Raw genomic sequence first — 20,152 nt, forward strand, 5'->3', positions numbered from 1 at the left:
ATTATGATTAAAGCAAATCATCACGTCTGTTTGTTGTTGCGCTAAACATTTTATTATCGTTTCAGAAGTGTAGAACGTGTTTCGGTTGAGAAAGTGTTTTCATGTGTTTTCCTGAAGAAGTTGATAAGATTTTAGCGGCCATCATTTGATGAAAATTGTTTGTTTGGGTTCGAAGACCGTCGTCCGTTTGAGTTAGTTCTCAACGTTTCCCCAACACTAGTGGTTGGCATCATCAGGAGAATTGATAAAACAATTAAACAATTTTATCATCAGGAGAATTGATAAAACAATTTTATCATCAGGAAAATTGATAAAACAATTTTATCATCAGGAGAATTGATAAAACAATTTTATCATCAGGAGAATTGATAAAACAATTTTATCATCAGGAGAATTGATAAAACAATTTTATCATCAGGAGAATTGATAAAACAATTTTATCATCAGGAAAATTGATAAAACAATTTTATCATCAGGAGAATTGACATGTTAGATGGAATGCCGGTTCAATTTTTTTTAAATTATCATTATTGTTACTCACAACTCAGCTATAATAGAAGAAAGTCTACTTTGTCTAAACTTGGAACACTGTCCCATATTACGCACATTACATGGAACTACAGATTAATTTCATGGGAATGGCAATAGATGCAAGTTCAGATAGGCAGCCGTTTTATGAGAACTTGAGCAAGGTTTGTTGATGTGTTTTAATTTCCTGATGTTGATGGCACTGATGAAGTTTTAATGGATGGGATAATTAAGATTTGTGAGAAATCTCATAGTGTCTGCCGATATCGCCGCACTTTTGTCCTCTAGTTTTCCAAAAATTTAAATGTTTTGTTCTTTTTTCGTCCGCGTCAGCCAAAGTGGCTAGACAAATTTACATTTTTCAATTGTGTTCTAGTTTTACGACTTCCAGTTTTTCTTTTTTTTCTGTTTTTAAGGTTCTCTACTTCCTAAGTCCATTTATTACTTTTCTAAATATGTGCTGTTTAGTTATGTGTGATGTTTTCTTAACAGAGAACTTACTCTGTGATTTTATCATAAAGGTTGTGATGTTATTTTTGATGAATAAAATGATTGCTGGACTGTTTGCACACACAGTATGATATTTTATTAGGACTTCTTTCTAAAGAGATTTAACCGGTTCCAATCTAATGCTAAGGCACTTAAACATGGGAAAAAACACTCAAAAACTATACTGTCTCAGGTTAGAGTACCCGCGCCTAACTTGGGACAATCGCCGTTTTACTTTTTTTAGATGCACACGTAAAATTCACAAGTTATCAGTGCGAAAGGTCTAGACACCCCTCAGGAAGTATTTTATGTTATATTTTAACGTTTTATTGGAGGCTTGATTTTTCAGTGAAAATTTCATAATTGTCCCGAATATGGGCACTTGACATATTTCATCATAGCAATTGACATTAAAATATAACTAACATGATATATTTCATTCATGAGATTTTATTATTTCATTCCGTTTAGTGCGAGATTCTGCGAGTTGTATCCCGAGGTTCCAGTCGTTGATTATCACAACGTTTGCGTGTTGTTGTTGTCTTCTGTTGTCGCAACCCTAGATTCCTCATAGAACAGTCTTTTTGTACGTCAGTGTTTGTAAAAAGGAAACAAAAAAAATAAAATACCATGAAAAAAAAAAATAATAAAGCAATGGTAAAAAAACAAGCCATCATTGTCTCAAAATGGATGAAGTATATATATATACATATACATACATATGATATAAATATATATTATAAGTTGCATTAGTTGTGAAAGCCTAATATTACTGCTGTAATTTTGATACAACCGCAAACGATCATGATGACACCTTCTTGATGAATAAATGTTATTTCCCTTTGCTTTTGTCTCTTAATTGCCAACGTCCGAGTTGCGTCAAATGCGTCTCTTACCGAGAAACTTCAAATTCGGAGATCTCTGTTTAGAAGATAGTAACGATTTCCATGAAAATGTTCATACATGTACAAAATATATTTTTTTCATATAATTACCTCGATCTCGTGAGTTGATGAATTCCAAAATAAAAATATTTAAGTTTAAAGCCATAGATGCATTTCATTAAATTCTTTAACTATCAATGATTTGGGTAAATAATACCTAAAACATTTTTCGCCTTTGTGCAGTGGTATTGATGTAATTTGCCATAGCGCTTCTCATCAACTGTCATCTTAAAATCATCAGATGAAGTCCATCTTAACCCTTACAATGACGGTATATCTCGCCTAACTTGATGCCTTTTATTTAGACAATTCCAAGGTATTTCGTGTACTTAAAACGCTCTTATTTTAGCAATGACGAGCCCAGCTAGCTCTCTACAGAGGGTTTTGCTCGTTCCATCCCTCAAACTGTCAGCTCAACTGCCAGTGGGCGGAGTCAGCTTTTGATCAAAGTTTGATAACCGAAAAAAGGAAATGATAAAGGAATATGAGTACAACGTAAGCAATAGAAAAATGTAGAGTATTTATCTTCCTTGGTTTCTATAAATATTTTCCTTTCTGTTGGTGGGGGGCGGGGGGAAATTCATCAGCTGCACAAAATTGTAAAGAGATATTCTTTTTGAAAAAATTCATGGAATTTCGAGGATGGCTCATTGATGTCTACTGTGGCAGTTACAATAGAGCTCAGAAAAATTTGAAAAAAAAAAGCCTGAAGGTTTAAGAAGTCACATAACTCTACTTAAATGGCTTACTAAAAATGGCTTACTTAAATGGCTCGACTTAATGGCTTAGGTTGGTCAACTGCCTAATGCCGAAAATAGGTTGGTTGATCATAATGATATATTTTCTGGGTATAACCAACTGCAACTTGTTGAATGAATGAACGCTAATACTCTGGCGCCAGACGTATTCCGTTGCCGATCTCTCTTCCAGCCCAAATTCGTGGCAGAGTCCGGAACAAGCTGCAACCTGCTGCGTTTATTGGGTGGCTGTGTTCATTGACTGAGGAGTATGGGCTTAATGCCATAGAAGTGACACTATTTGTAAAAATTTTGCAGTCAGTGAAACACTAGAGGAAAAACATAAGAATACAAAGTCCAAACATCCCTGAACCTATCAGCCATTCATTGGTTCCAACCATTCCAGTGAAAATAAAGTCTCAGTGCCTACGCAAACGCATGCCACAAATTGCTCAAAAATTCATTTAAAGATAAAAAAGCATTTATATCTTATCATAAAGGACCATTTAAAAAAATTAGAATTCTTCAAACCTTTCAAATATGTCAGCTCTTCATTTACTCCCGTATTTGAAGAAAATTATTTGAATTTCTTTTGTATCACATTTTTGACATTGAAAATAATTCTTAGATAGTGATACGAAACTTCAATCTTAAATTATTTTGAGCGAAAAAAATTAATATAGACATGAAAAAATACAAATTAAAAAAAAATATAGGAAAACATCAAATTTTTATATTGTAATCCTGGCATAAAGCCGGTATCACGTTATAAGAGTTTTGTAGCTTTGAAATTAGCTGTTACGTTGTTATTAACCGAAAACAATGTAAGCATTGGTGCGGCAAAACAATGAATGATGATATTGTTCCAAGTATCAATCAAAATATAGAATACAAATGGAAAATAAACCTTCACAAAATCAAAAGCTCTTTATAAATCTTCTATAATATACCTTGAAAAACGGTGAGTGTTTTAGTAACATAATTAATTTGAATTCCAAAAGTTAAAAAATTCAAAACTAAAATGCCACTGTTTCTTCCTAATAACCAGTGAGTAAGTTTTAACAACAATTTTAGTTTGCATTTTCTTCTTTCTAATACGTTAAATCAATATAAAATTTATGCAATAATATTCTACACACAATCTAGAAAGTCAATATAAAACTGATGAAGTATTTAATTAATGAAGGACATATTTCCAGCGAGCTTCGGTAAAAAAAGTACTATATTTGAATTGTTTTTCAATTTTTCTGACTGAAGAAAGAAATTTTCTTTATGAAGACTTGATTGAAATAAATTATTGAAATTTGAAATCATCAACAGAGAAAAAAATTTCAAACGGAGAAAATTTAAAATCACGAGTACACCTAATATTATTAGAATTAAAAACAAATACTGTGCATAAAATTTCGATTCCAAAATGTCAATGAAATGTGGCTTTTTACTTAAGATATTCAAAAAGTAAAGATTTAAATAAAAATTATAAGAGCAAGAAACACCTTTATGCAAATGATGAGGGGAAAAAAATCGTTTTTTCTGTCCAAATTCCTATCGAAAAACCATTCTAACGTAACATAAAAGTTGATTAATGCACTTTCAATTTTATAAAAATCCCAAATAAAAAACGAAAGAAAATTTATAATTTAAATTTATTTAAGAAAAGCCAAGAAAAAAAAAATGTCTCTTTCTACCGCGATATCGGTCTCTCGAAGGTCTTTTTTTCGAAATATAAAGCAATCGGAATATTTCCGATGGTTTTGCAGCAAACGTATTTTTATATATTTTTTTCCCATGATTTATATATATAAGAGCCAATGCATTCATCTGCATAAGATGGAAAGTGGTTGAGGGAAGAAATTTCCAAAATGTGGGAAAGAAGAGAAAGATCGGTATGGTATGGAAAGGAAGAGAGAGAAGGTGGCTTTCATTTTTCAATTTCCATAAGTAATATCTCAAGTTATCAATTCCTTTCCCATTCTCCCATATCAATATCGCGAGGATACGCCTCTCCCAATTCGTCTCCGTTTCTCCCACTCCTCTCCTAAAAACCATCCGTGTTATGCACACACAGCACAAAAAAAAAAATATATTATAAAATCTCCAGAAGCAGTACCAGATCTCTCCGCCACCAGTACAGCCAAGTATAAGGAGGAAGACCTTGAATACAAACCTCTCCTTTTTGCTTTTTTTCCTCTTGCTCCCTTATAATATTATTATTCTTCTAGAAGGTCTTTGAATTATGGCTTTCATTTCTTCACGTCGGCAATTTATTATTCTTTCCCTCTCTCCACTTTTTTCGGGTATTTCTACGCCTCCCCCCTATATTTCCCCGGACCAATACCTAAGTACTTTATGTGTATGTGTAACTGGAATCTACCTTCCGACCCTTCTTTAGCGACAGCATCATTTCAGAGATCGATATCTTCAAGTCCCTATACTTTTTTTCTTTTTTACCTACTTTTAAAAATTTTAGGTTATTTTACTTTTTTTTTTTTACGGTGGTTATTACAGTAAAAGCATCCAAGTATATATATATATATATATATATATATATATATAAGTGTGTGTGAGTACTAAGGATCAGAAGACGGATGGCACGTTAAAGCGATCATCGGACAAGCCGTCGAAAATTGTACTTTCTTGCGTGATTTTCTCTTTTCTTAATGTACTTTAAACACGATCCGGGTGGCAGTAAAGGCGGAAAAAAAAGTTACATATAAAAAGAAAAGTGGGAGTTGTACACGTCGTATATTTTCTTCTCCCTTATGGGATATACTTAAGTGAAGAAATTTCTCAAAGAAACTCTGATGTGCTTTCGGAGGATTTGTTTGTGCCGTGTTTTGAAAGAGTCCTTTGAATTCTTTCTTTTTTTTCTTAATCTATCTCTTATATAAGGCGTATTTTCTTTTTAATTCTTTTACACAGGGTCGTTCTATATATTCTGTTACGTAGACAATAGATGTATCGTGTTATACTGACATGAATGCAAAGCTTAAAAAAAAGCACGATTGGAGCGTTTATATCATAAATTTCGTCGACAAGTGTGTTTGACTTATTTTTGAAAGAAATGATAATGCGCGTAAATCATTCGACATTGAACAAAAAAGCAAGTGCGATATCTTTAATGTGAAGAATATATAAAGATTTATTGGTAGAATCGTATTTTATATAGAGGGAACATTGATATAAATAATTCTCGGAATATAACTTTATAATTTTAAGTGTTTTCTCGCATAATGTGTGAACTAACCAGTTCACACATTATGAGAGAGGTCACCAGTTCTTAAGGAGAAAAACTAGAATAACACCATCATGTGAAATAGGAATATAACAGTAAAACTTCGCTACAATGATATTCGATATAACAATCAATTCCTCTACAGTGGTTTTTTTTCTCAAGTTTTGTTTGAAAATGTGTATACGCCGATGTTATCGATAACTGCTGACTCTCGGTATACAAATCCATCTACAGCAATATCTTTTTTTCGTCCACGGAGTATCGTTATTTCGAAGTTTCACTACATTTGCTAACACTATACGGCATTTAACTATTCCTATATGCATATAAACCACAGATTAGAATTTCGTTATTTCGTACATAAAATAAAAATATCATCGTATAATCAGCACGTGAAAATTTCATTCATTAATGTAACAGTTGCTCGCCCCGTTTTTGTATGAAAAATTTAGATTATTTTTATTTACATTTATAGTCATCAATATAAATTTTGTACAATTATTAATATTTTTTTTAATTTAGTTTTTAGTATTTATTTTTTATTCCATCATTTCAGAACAAATAAACTGCAGATAAGACATTGTAGTATACAGAGTGTTCTGTAAGTGCTAATGCGGCCTTTATCTCATCAACCTCGTATCGTAGAGATATCATTCCAAATTAAAAAAATGTTCAAAATGTGTTCAAAAATTACCCTCTACCAGTTTTGAGAGTAAAAATACAGCATTACAAAATGAAAAATCTAAAACTTTATACAGTCCCCTTCCCTTTAACTTTCAATAAAAAAAATGTTGCCCTGTATCTCCCGAGGTAAACCAAAACGTTCCATGTGTCTAAGTGTGGAATATTCGATGAGATACTTGAATTCAAAAATCGCGTTAAATTTATGAGAGAACAGCAAAAATACCAACGGACAACTCTCCCTTCTCTCATTTTTATGCTGTCCTTTCCCAACCTTTCTCCGCATTTTGAAGTCAAATATCTCAGTAAATATCAGTGAATATTGCACTTAGAAACTTCCAATTATTTGTTGGCCTCAGGAGATTAACAACTTGCAATTGGAGGTTAGAGGATAGGGGCAATATGGAAACTCCGTTACATTATTTTATCACCCATTGTACTTTCACCATCGAAACTGAGACAGAGTGATTTTTAACACATTTTGAACATTTTGTAAATTAGAACCAATACCTTTATGACCTACGGTTGAGGAGATAAAGGCCGCATTAGCACTTACAGGACACCCTGTATAATTGACATCAAACATTTTTGTTATTTTTAAATATATAATCCATAGCATACTCAGCAAAATACGGTTCGCAATATTTTTTGATTCAATAGCACACTGTAGATATCCAACAAACGTAATTACACAATCAATTCAATCCGAAACGTCAATTCAACGATTCAGTTACATTTAAGGGAATTTAGTAAATCCCAAATTGCAAGCTGCTTGATCAGGGCTCTTAAAAATAGAGAGCGATTGCACTGGCACTAATGAGTGATTACAGATATTTCTTATGTTACATTTGAATAAATGGAATCAATTCTTTTGAGTGAAGATGCTGGAATTAACTTTCCGATGTACCGTAAGGTAAACAACTTCAATTTCACAAACAGCATGTTAACTTCATGAAAAAAAAACAAAAAACCACACATTTGTAGGGAAGAGCATGAAAACATTCGTGAGTTCCTTCACTATCAAATTTAGGACTTTACGCCGTGAATGAAATAAAAATAAAATTCGGTGAAGTTTCCACTCTATAACAAATGCATATTATTATTTTTTTGAAATGCAAGTAGATTTTTCATTTACAGACAAAAAGATTGCAAATTCCAGTCACCACCACAGAAAAAAACATGTCAAAAACAAAGTTCCCAATAACAGTAAAAACATTTTTCAAAGGCAAGTAACGTTGCGAACAATCGCTGAAATTATTGAAAATTCACCAATCGCGGAAAATGATGAGAACAGCAGGTCAAAATGTAATTCAACAAAAAACGTATGTGTTTGACAAACGTGGGAGATGCATATATTTATTTGACAACAATTAATTATGACAGAAATTATTGTCATATAAAATTTACTGTCATAGTATCATATAGGATATTATATAATATTTACATATTATAAATCAATGAATGATATTTGTAAGCCAATGAAAAATATTTATAAGCCAATGAAAAATATTTATAAGCCAATGAAAAATATTTATAAGCCAATGAGAAATATTTATAAGCCAATGAAGCTCATGATTTCGAAAATTCAACCAAGACATGATAAAATTGTCGGGACAAAACGGGCCATTTTATAAAAAAACATTTGAGGGCTAAAATTACAAAATTATCTATAAAATACGCACCATGCGGTCACTATTAATAAACAAAGTTCTTTCCCGCGAGCGGCAGAAACACCGCGTATCTGGCCCGCGGGCTCGAAAGGATGTGCGCAGACTGATCTATATATACACTGTGGTCTTCTATCTCTATTCTTAGGAAGAAAATACCATCGCATTTTGTACAAGATGGAACTGATTTAGCCCAAATGCAATATATACCCAAACCCGATTATCCTTCCAGCGTAACCACTAGTCTGTTGAAAATATTAATAAGACTTCAATTACTTTTCCACGAAATAACATGCAATTTCGAAAAAAGGCAGCTGGTTGTCTCTCTAACATTAATTCGATTTAGCAGTTGCTACTCGGGGGGAGAGCTCTTGCGGATTTCGGTGTAATCGAGTAGCTAAATATATCTTACGTTAGATCGGAGTACAGACTTGCCAAAGAGAGTGGAGATGAGTAAACATTCCATCCAGGTGTACCGACGCACGTTGTGCAAATTTGCAATAAGGGTGACGAGATAGAAAAAGATGGGTGGTGACATTTAGAGTAATTGAGTTCGGTTTTCCGAGTATCAGTAATGTTCGCTTTGAGTGCAACGCCGTCGTCACTGATGCACTTGAGAATTCTCCCAACGCAGGACGAACTGTGTTTGTCATCGTCTATTCAATTTGCTAAAAATTGTGTGTGTGTGTGCATTTGGAAGATTCGAAATTATTGCCCGAAGCATTTTAATCAGATTATCTTCTGTACTTAAATCTAAAACCAGACAAAAGTGATGACGTGTGTATAGGCCTATACGTATATATGAATGGGCATACTCTGAATCTCTAAAATGTTGAAGTAGCTGTATTCAATTGAAAGTAATACTCCATATCGTTATGTTTAGCAGGGACACATTATTCGTACATCATGTTTCCTTTTTTTGCACACAAATCGGTTTTTACCGTAACATTTCATTAAATGTGTTTTTAGTATATGTACATTGCATGAAACACGAATTTAAATTACCTTTATTTCTTACTGTAATCATGGAATATGAATTTTCGAAAAGACAAAAATGTTCTAATTTACAACAAATACGTTGAAGAATGTAATGTTGTACCTTGAGGCAGGGTAAAATTACATTGAACATTGAAGGAGCGGATACACCCCGCTTCCCATCTCAAGGAGATATCAAAGCGTTCACGAAAGACAGGTAAAATTACAACGACAAGACATTCTTAAATATTAGCTAAATATTGAAATGGAAAATATTAATATAATGACGCAAATATGATTATATTAATATGTATATATACACAAAAGTACCAATATATAATGGAGGTAAGAACGGATATATGTAAATGAAATGCATAACTATTCTACATTATGCTTGTAGAAAGAAAAATTAAATATTCTCAAATCTTTAGTTCTGTCAGTTTCTTTGATGCTAAAGTAATTGCGTTAGAGATGCAACATCCGAGATGTGTATGTGTGTCAACATATATTGGATATATATGGAAATAATGAGTGATCAAATATTTTCATACGTCTCTTCCAAATGAAATTTACTTTGTAAAAGTTCTGTTTGGTCACGTCCCGAATTGAAAACTTTGTGTGTGTGCTTATATACTTGAAAGATTCCAAATTATTGCCCGAAGCATTTTAATCAGGTTACTTTTTGGTACCTGAACATAAGACCAGGTAAAAGTGATGACGTGTGTGAATCCTGACTATGTTGAAGTAGCTATATTCAGTTTATATTCATCTCGGTTGCATACAGCGTGATTTTTCCTTGGTCACACAGAGCACGTGCAATATCCTACATATGGAATTTATAGTGTGAATAAACAAAAAAAAAAAGATAAGAATCGTCTCGTCCTCCGAACTGGAGTCCTGTACATGGGTAAAATCGTGAAAAATGAAGGTTCCTTTCATCCCATTGGTTTCGAAGATTCCGTTCGCGATATTGTACCAGCGAATGCAATGCAGTAAAAGCGCAAAGACCCATAGAAATGATGAATGAATTGAATAACGGACGACGACGAACACTTTGAAAAGTGCTTCTTGGATCGGTACAAAATGGGTACTAGAGAAAAGCCAAAACCATTAAACCATGGTAGAGAGCGTCTGCTCTCTCTCCTTCTCTTTCCATCTCGATATTAATGCTCTCATAAGAAGATTGCTCAATTCAGCAAATTTGGCACTGACACCAGTTGAATATATCTACAGAGGTCGAAATAAAAAATACCGTTGCTCTATGTAGAACTTCATTTTAACAATAAACTTAGAAATCTAAAACAATTATATTTTGGGAAATTAAGGGTCTTAACATGAGAGAAGTCATGAAATTTCCCAACAACCTGAAATAATTCGTTTGAGTGTATTTGCATGTCATGGCATTTCCGCGGTGATAATGAACGATTCCGACTTTCTAGTGTTAAGAAACTGCATGTCATGTGAAAACATTTTGTAACTGGTAGTATACGTCTACAGCGAACGGTTGCAAAGATAGTCCTATAGACAGACAACTTGATGAACAATGAAAAAAATGCAACAATTCAATTTATTTCTAAAATTTTTCAACCAGCCTTTCATTCTCTCTCAAACTTCAAAATTTAATTTCTTGAAAAATATTCGTCCCACGGCAATAAAACGCGTTTTGTACTCTATAAAGGACAAACATTTTTAATCACAACCAGAGAGATTAGGAGGGGACAATTAAAAATTTAGATTCTGTAATTAAAAAAAATTACGTAAATTTGTCCTGTAATTAAAAAAAAATTACGTAAATTTGTCAAAATATGAAAATTTACTTTTGCATTTTTTTCTGTTGGGAGTTTTATTCTGCGACCAACGTTTGATAAGATTAAGAATTTAGTGACGGCTTCCTGGACACATTGTATGAATCAAATCATTGCGATAATTTTGTGTCTGTGTGTGTGCGTATATATCTCTATACAAATCTACAATTTTAGATCGATCGTTACCAAATTTTGCATATATACCAAATGCGACCCGACTTGAACGATAAGCTACTTTAAAATTTCGTCAGAGCAGAGCAAATGCCTTAAACGGGCAAAAAACTGTCGGGCAACAATGGTTTTTAGACCTCAACTTTCGGAACGTTTACTTTGGTTACCTTGGTTCCCTAGCAATGCGTTTGAGACGTGCATATGCCTTTATAATGGTTTGCCACATTTTCAATACTCTCAGTAATGAGGCTTTTCGAATAGACGTCATAATCATCATCGCTTTGAGGGTCAGGTAAAGGGTGATCCTCATAGAAATCAGTGTTAAAATTCCCGATTTTAATGTAGAAATGCGAAAATTTGGTGTTTTCTGTCACATCAATAATTTTAAAAAATGCATTGAATTCTCGATTTTCGAGCTCTTGAGTTCGCTTTGATATATACGAAGCCCGGGAGGTTAAATATGAAGTAATTATCCGGACCTACTTTTGAGTTGGATATCCATGCAGTATAACATTGATTTCAACTTTTTATTTATATCTTCTCAAGCAAGAAAATTAAGTTCTCCGTATTGTCTTTTAATATTCAACTGCATAAATTGATATAGTTTAGGTTGTTTTAAAATCAATTATGGGTCCGTAAGGTACATCGAAAAAATTCCACAGCTTCAATTAAGCATTTTTGGAAGCTGAAACAAGCAGATCGATAACTTGAAGTTCGGGAGGGGGATCGAAATACCTAGCGCCCCTTAAAACAGGAAAAAAAATATTCGTTTCTATGTTTCTTTAAATCTAGATTTGTTTATTTCATGAAATCGCGCAGGAAGCCACCATATTGGTTAACTTATCGATATTAACACGGTATGCATGTCCCTCAAAGAAAGAGGGAGATATCACGTGATCCAAACAATCTCATTGACGAAAACCCGGGCAGCGCCGGGTATTATAGCTAGTATCTATATATATATGTAAAATTGATTTTCTGTGTGTCTGTCTGTGTGTGTGTATGTTCTCCATACAAATCTACAATTTTAGATCGATCATTTTGCATATATATACAAAATGGGACCCGACTTGAACGATAGGCTACTTTAAAAGTTCGTCAGAGCAGGGCAAATATCGGCGAAAACTGTCGGGCAACAATGGTTTTTGGGCCTCAACAATCACTTTCGTAAATTTTACTTTGGTTACCGTGGTTCCCTAGCAATGCGTCTCAGACATGTATATGCCTTTACAATGGTCGGCCACTTATTTTATGCTGCCAATATATGTATAATAGTTTATGCCTTTATAATGGTTGCCACATTTTCAATCCTCTCAGTATTGAGGCTGAACCATCATCAGCATCACTTTGAGGGTCAGGCAAAGTATAAGAAAAAAAATCAGTGTTATAAAATTGCCCATTCTACTGTAGAAATACGGGATTTAGTGGGGTTTTCCACCACATCATTAATTTTAAAAACTGTACTGAATTCTCGATTTTTGAAATATTGAGTTCGCTTAGAAATACGAAGCCAGAAAATTAAATATGAATTAATTAGCCGGACCTACTTTTGAGTTGGATATCCATGCAATATAACATTGATTTCAACTTTTCATTTATATCTTCTCAAGTATTAAAATTAATGTCTCCGTATTGTCTTTTAATATTCAACTGCTTAAATTCACGTAGTTTAGGTTGTTTTAAAATATGGGTCCATAGAGTAGCCTACATCGAAGAAATTCCACAGCTTTTACTAAGCATTTTTGGAAACAGAAATAGAAGATGGGTAACTTGAAGTTTAGTGGGAGAGATCGAAATACCTAGCACCCCTTGAAAAAAGAAAAATATATATATTCATTTCTAAGTTTCTTTAAATCTACATAGATCTGTTTCTGTCATGAGTCCCGCATTGAGTCCAATATGGATGTCACCATATTGGTTTACTTAGACACGGTTTGAATGTCCCTCAAAGAAAGAAGGGGGGAATCACGTGATTCAAAAAGCATCATTGAAGAAAACCCGGGCAGCGCCGGGTATAATAGCTAGTATTTGATAAAATTTAACGAAAAATATTTCAACTCATGAAAAAACCGTACAAGAATGAAACAAAAAATGATATTCAAGTAATCGCATATCTACAAAATTTATTCCCGATCTTCAGTTTTCTCTCATTACGTTTCTGAAATTATACAATTCATATAGTAACATTCATTCCATTTACATATTTTAATGAAATGGAAAAGAAAAAATATTGAGTAAAAGGTACATGTAATACAAAGAAAAGGTTGAAATGATTGATGATTCAAAAAAAAAAAAGTAAAAAAGGAATTGGGTTGAAAAAACATCTTAGATATTAGAATGGGTGATTTTTTTTTTTGTAACGTAATGAAATTCTGATTTGATTTTTTCCACATACAATAAGAACACAAAGGAAAAAAAAAACATTCTCGAAGTTGAATCTTACATACACTGGTATATTACTGCAGTCAAACTCCGTTTAAACCATCTGTTTAAAAAAAATTAGAGAAACTTGCGATGAGAGAGAGGAAGAAACTGAATGTTTCTTGTGAAATTTGAATAATGTTTGCAAGAATTTGTTATCATGAAGAGATGCGGTACATTCTTTACTCAAAATTTTTTTTTTTTTCCGTACATTCAAAAACACAGAATTACAAACGATAACCCTTCAAGAAAAACTCGTTCGACATTTTCTTCTGTTTTGTACGTAATTTTTGTAACAGTTAAATATGGGGAAAATATAAGATTCCGAATAAACGCAAGTGACTAAGGGGAAATTTTTTACAAAAACAGCTGTTATATTTTTTCAGCATATACCAAGACTTTTCCGAAATATATTATCTTTGAAATATATGATTTACTAATCATAATACTTATTACACTAGGATTTTATGTGTTTGCGTAGTTTTTAATTTTTTTCCCCATATTTCGTTATTTTTACGTACTAGAGAATATTGCATATTTTCAAAATTTTAAGGCATATATTTTGCATACTTCATAATTATCGGTAAAAAGTAAATTTTTTCCTCGCCATTCCAACCGCACTTCAGACTCGTTTTTACGGTTTTTGTTTCTGACGAAAGCGGTTAGGGCTAGACTCTTAGGATGAAATTTTATAACGAAATTAGGGGGTTTTCAACCATTTAGCAATGGCATTTAATTTTTAGAACATAAAAATACTAGCTTTTCAACGACACTTGTGTGTCTCTGTAAATAGATTGACTATCTGAGTCGGTGTCGGTGATGGTAACTCGGGGTAAAAATTGACTAAAATTTGTTAATTGGGGTATTTTTGTAGCGTTTGTCGGAAATTTTGAGTCTCTTTATGAAATAAGTATGATTTTGTTTTTAAAATTTTATGGAATGCTTTTCTAAAGCTAAACATACTACTAAGCTAGGTATTTTTACCTATAGACGGGGCAGCACATTAATTCTGAATTTGTAGGGGAAAAACTTATTCAAAAGGGAAATTTTTACTCGATGAGATTATTAAAACGAAGAATTTTATAATAAGTAATGGTTCAAAATAGTTTAGACTCTGCATTAACACTTCTCATTATCATATTATTTTGTTAAAACTATTTTGTTATTTTGTTAAAACTATTTTGTTATTTTGTTAAAACTATTTTGTTATTTTGTTAAAACTATTTTGTTATTTTGTTAAAACTATTTTGTTATTTTGTTAAAACTATTTTGTTATTTTGTTAAAACTATTTTGTTATTTTGTTAAAACTATTTTGTTATTTTGTTAAAACTATTTTGTTATTTTGTTAAAACTATTTTGTTATTTTGTTAAAACTATTTTGTTATTTTGTTAAAACTAACATTATTTGAAATAGGAATAAAACATATTTTAGAACATATTTTTCGTTTTATAGGGCATATTTACAGTTTTGTAAGAGCATATATGCATTATTTAGAAGACACCAACGAATAAGGCAAATACACAAAAAATAATAAAAGTCCTAATGCATTTCAACACCAATGGGTGCCGTCTTCAGAGGAAACATTTAACCACTAGTTTCGCTGACCGAGTTTCCCATTTGGGTTGAATACCAAATCTTCACGCTCGGTTGCTCAGCGGAAGAAGTACGTCTGTTCACTTCAAACGTCGTGGTCAGAATGAAGCTGTGAGCCTGCGTGAGATACTAATGCAGCGTCCTGATTGGACCTTTGCGGAATAGTGCTATCCGATTGGTCCATTCGAATTTTCTTGTAATTCCCGCTCGAAATGAATTTAAGCCATGGTGTTGCGATCGGGGGTGTAGATTTATTATCGTTCACTAGTATATTTTTGAAGGCCCGAATATATGTGCCTTCGTAGAAATCTAGATCAACTGTGGACTTGACTTTGTGAAAAACTCTCGCTTCTTGAAATTTGAATTTGTGGCCTTCTTGCCAACAGTGAGCGGCGATGGTCGATTTTTCACATTCCTGATTCTTAACACAGCGAGCGTGTTCATTTAATCTTGCTTTTATGGGTCTCCTTGTCTGTCCTATATAACCAAGAGAGCAATCACCACATGGAATGTAATAAATGCCCCATTGTTTATTCTGCGGTATAGCATCCTTAGGGGGCATGAAACCAAAGTTTTTAGTGGGCACATCTATGGTTGTTAGATTAAACTTCTTAAGAATCGGCCTGATCCTCAGTGAGAGCACTGGATCGTAGGGTATGACTACACTTTCTCTGAGTGGTCTCTCTGTAATATTTTCTAGAGTGGTTCCTCGTGCCGGTTTCAAGAATTTTCTACTTAATTCGTCAACGATCTTGGTGTTGGTCTATTCCGCAAAGGTCCAATCAGGACGCTGCATTAGTATCTCACGCAGGCTCACAGCTTCATTCTGACCACGACGTTTGAAGTGAACAGACGTACTTCTTCCGCTGAGCAACCGAGCGTGAAGATTTGGTATTCAACCCAAATGGGAAACTCGGTCAGCGAAACTAGTGGTTAAATGTTTCCTCTGAAGACGGCACCCATTGGTGTTGAAATGCATTAGGACTTTTATTATTTTTTGTGTATTTGCCTTATTCGTTGGTGTCTTCTAAATATTCTTGGGCAAAGTGGATCAACTCTTCCATATATGCATTTTTTATAGAGCATTTTTTTAGTAGTTTATAGAGCATAAAAATTCTCGCTCTACTTGTTACACATAAAAAAATGTTTAAATCTTTCTGATCTTTTCATACACCTGTGAGTAAAATCCAATTCATATTCTAGTTATATCGAATATTGACTAATTTAACAATCATATGAAACGCATTAATTTTAAAACGCATACCGTAAAAACATTTTGTTAACTTTGTTTTTTGGAGAATACAAAATACGTGCGTACTGAGATGGCCGAGTTTGTGGCTGCGGCTTCACTGAATACAGTGGAATCTCAATAATCTGAGATGAACGGAACTGAAGCCGAGGGAACCGAGAGATATCTATGACAAAGGTTGATTTAAGCACATTGTTCAACGGAAACTGGGATCCCTCCGGAGATTTATTGAATATTAAAATTACACCACGCTCCGGTCACATCACCGGCAGCAAATACAATTTTTTATACACAGGCAGGTGCAGTCGCACACATCGCCAGTGAATTCCAGCTAGTATAATCAAATCAAAATAAAATGTATTAAATTAAAGCAATTATGTATAAAATTAATAATAAATCTATAAAAAAAATCGGGAATAAATCTAAAAATCTGGAATAAATCAATAAAAAAAGTAGTGAATCAACGAGATTACTTTATAATTTTTATATAATGTGATCTCCCACCTATTTCTTAAGGCATCTGTGATGTGCCCAGGGAATTTGTTGGTTGACATCTCCGGGATTCGAACCTAGACCTGCACAGTGAGAGGTTGGCTCCCTAACCACTGAACTTCCAGGTGGCACAGTCTAACCCTTCCAACTCGTTTCTTTGCACCTAGTTATTCAAACTTTTCCCTAATTTTTTGTTTGTTCCAAATTCAATGGCTTAATTCACAACAGATTAAGCCTGCCAATATCCATGGCGCCTTTAAAACGGAGGCTGACTGGAGCTCCAGCCTTCGGGCCCAACACGAATGTTACTCATATTGTTATAATTTTCACTATAAACGCACACATCATATATAATCATAATATTACTGCAAAAATTATTACACTATTAAATATAGAGAAGCCTGTAAATTATTCAGCCCTAAGTGGCCAACGAAGGTCACAGCATAGGGATCAAGACGCTTTTAAACTAAAATTAATCGCATATCTCATATACGAATATATCTATCTATATATATAAAATTGATTTTCTGTGTGTCTGTGTGTATGTTCTCTATACAAATCTACAATTTTAGAGCGATCGTCGCCAAATTTTGCATATATACCAAATGGGACCCGACTTGAACGATAGGCTACTTTAAAATTTCGTCAGACCAGGGTAAATGCCCCAAATGGGCAAAAAACTGTCCGGCAACAATGGTTTTTGGGCCTCAACAATCACTTTCCGAACGTTTACTTTGGTTACCGTGGTTCCCTAGCAATGCGTTTAAGACGTGTATATGCCTTTACAATGGTTTGTCATTTCTTCAGTGCTGTACGTATATGTATAATACATTAGTTTATGCCTTTATAATGGTTTGCCAATACTTTCAATACTACTATTCATACAAGATATACGGAAGACTGGATGTTGTGAAGATATTTATTATTTCAGATGTTTATTTTTTTTTTAAGGAAGGAAAAAACTCATCTCTGCCTCTACCGGGAGTCGAACCCGGGTCCCTCGATTGCCGGACGAGTGCTCTGACCACTAAGCTACAGAGGAGATAGAGATTTTCCTTCGCTAGAGCGTATATATGCCGAACGGAACCGTGCAATGGACGGTGAAACCGATCAGCTAATAGCTCATGGACGACGAGCCACCAGAGGGCTATATATATGACATGAATGTCGCTCTCCACTTGTTAATACAAGATATACGGAAGACTGGATGTTGTGAAGATATTTATTATTTCAGATGTTTATTTTTATTTTTATTTATTTTTTATTTTTTTATTTTTTTTTTTTCCAGAGCACTCGTCCGGCAATCGAGGGACCCGGGTTCAACTCCCGGTAGAGGCAGAGATGAGTTTTTTCCTTCCTTAAAAAATAAACATCTGAAATAATAAATATCTTCACAACATCCAGTCTTCCGTATATCTTGTATTAACAAGTGGAGAGCGACATTCATGTCATACAATACTACTATTCAATACAATTACATTTCAATACTCTCAATAATGAGGCTTTTTGAATAGACGTCATAATCATAATCAGCATCGCTTTGAGGGTCAGGAAAAGGGTGACTCATAGAAATCACTGTTAAAATTGCCGATTTTACTGTAGAAATGCTGAAATTTGGTGGGGTTTTCCACCACATCAATAATTTTAGAAATTGCATTGAATTCTCCATTTTTGAAATATTGAGTTCACGTAGAGATATACGAAGCCCATATAAAATAATTAGCCGGAACTCTACTTTCGAGTTGGATATCCATGCAATAACATTGATTTCAAATTTTTATTTATATCTTCTCAAGCATGAAAATTAATGTCTGAGTATTGTTCTTTTAATATTGAACTGCATAAATCCATGTAGGTTAGGATATTTTAAAATTAATTATGGGCCCGTAAAAAGTACATCGAAAAAATTCCACAGCTTTAATTATGCATTTTTTGAAGCGGAAACAGGCAGAGATGGATAACTTGAAGTTCAAGGGGAGGGAGAATCGAAATACCTAACATCCGTTAAAAAAGGAAAAAAAGTATATATTCATTTCTATGTTTCTTTAAATCTAGATTTGTTTATTTCATGAAGTCGCGCAGGAAGTCGCCATATTGGTTAACTTAGACACTGTTTGCATGTCACTCAAAGAAAGAGGGAATATCACGTGTTCCTAACAGCCTCATTGAAGAAAACCCGGGCAGCGCCGGGTATTATAGCTAGTATATATATATATATATATATATATATTTTTTTTTTTTTTTCCGTAAATGATTAATTTCAGTTAATTCGAAGGCTGGAAAACCAGTCAGCCTACGTTATAAAGACGCCATGAATATTGGCAGCCTTAATCTGCTGTGAATTAAATGATAACCCCACTATTGGCAACCATTTGCCCCTTGGGTAGTGTAGTTTTTGAGAATGTAACTGTTATTTAATAAAATAAATTGAAATTGAATTAATCCGTAGAATTAGGAACAAACAAAACATAAGAGCAAGTTTGAATAACTAGGCGCATAGAAACAAGTTAGAACGGGTTAGACGGTTGCCTGGAAGTCCAGTGGGTTCGAAAAGCAGGAAAATAGAGGTTTTTTGAGAAGGTATTTAGAAAAATTTCAGCACCCCTTCGAGTTTTGCGACTTTACTGCTATTATAACTATTCAACTGTTATTGAGTGAATTATTCATTGAATTCTAAATGCTTCTCTAATTCAAGAAATAATCTTTTTTTTTCCGAAAAATACTAGTTTTGAAAATTTAGAAATTTGCATTTGTCAGAATTGAATATTTTCATGTTTCAAAATCTTTGTGTGAAGATGAGATACACGATTTTTTTTCTCAAACACACAGTTATAACCCACATTTCCAACAAACACACCCAGCACATGCACAGAGAGATTTCGCTATTGAAGATAACTATAATATATATTGATAATGGAGAACAGTATCCTTTATTCACGTCTTCTTGCAGTTGAATTGGATGATTACTATTACTATTTCGATACGTGTGTAGATTTCAGGTCCGTCGTAGACTCCATTTCGTTCTTTTCAGGACCTCTAAAAAATCGTGACCAGTCAGTTCCTTATAATTAGAGTCCGGAATTTCAGCCACGAATAGTCAAAATAGGCATCCAAAAATGCTAAAAATGCTCGTAAGTAGGCACTAAAATAAAGTGTTTGTACT

At 33.5% G+C, this 20,152-nt stretch overlaps 1 protein-coding gene across 1 annotated transcript in view; it reads left to right on the top strand.

Moving 5' to 3' along the window:
* Positions 1-1,861, top strand: part of LOC149085678 (uncharacterized) — a 113,750-nt gene extending 111,889 nt beyond the window's left edge. The window contains exon 7 of the mRNA XM_089232476.1: positions 1,489-1,861. Coding sequence (XP_089088602.1) covers positions 1,489-1,580 — 92 coding nt within the window. The 3' untranslated portion in view covers positions 1,581-1,861. The remainder of the gene's footprint in view (positions 1-1,488) is intronic.
* The last annotated feature ends 18,291 nt before the right edge of the window (positions 1,862-20,152 follow it).

Source organism: Pholcus phalangioides, unplaced genomic scaffold, assembly GCF_987345545.1.
Source record: "Pholcus phalangioides strain wild (caught in Gottingen) unplaced genomic scaffold, Ppha-v1.0 ptg000006l_1, whole genome shotgun sequence".
Classification (NCBI taxonomy): domain Eukaryota; kingdom Metazoa; phylum Arthropoda; class Arachnida; order Araneae; family Pholcidae; genus Pholcus; species Pholcus phalangioides.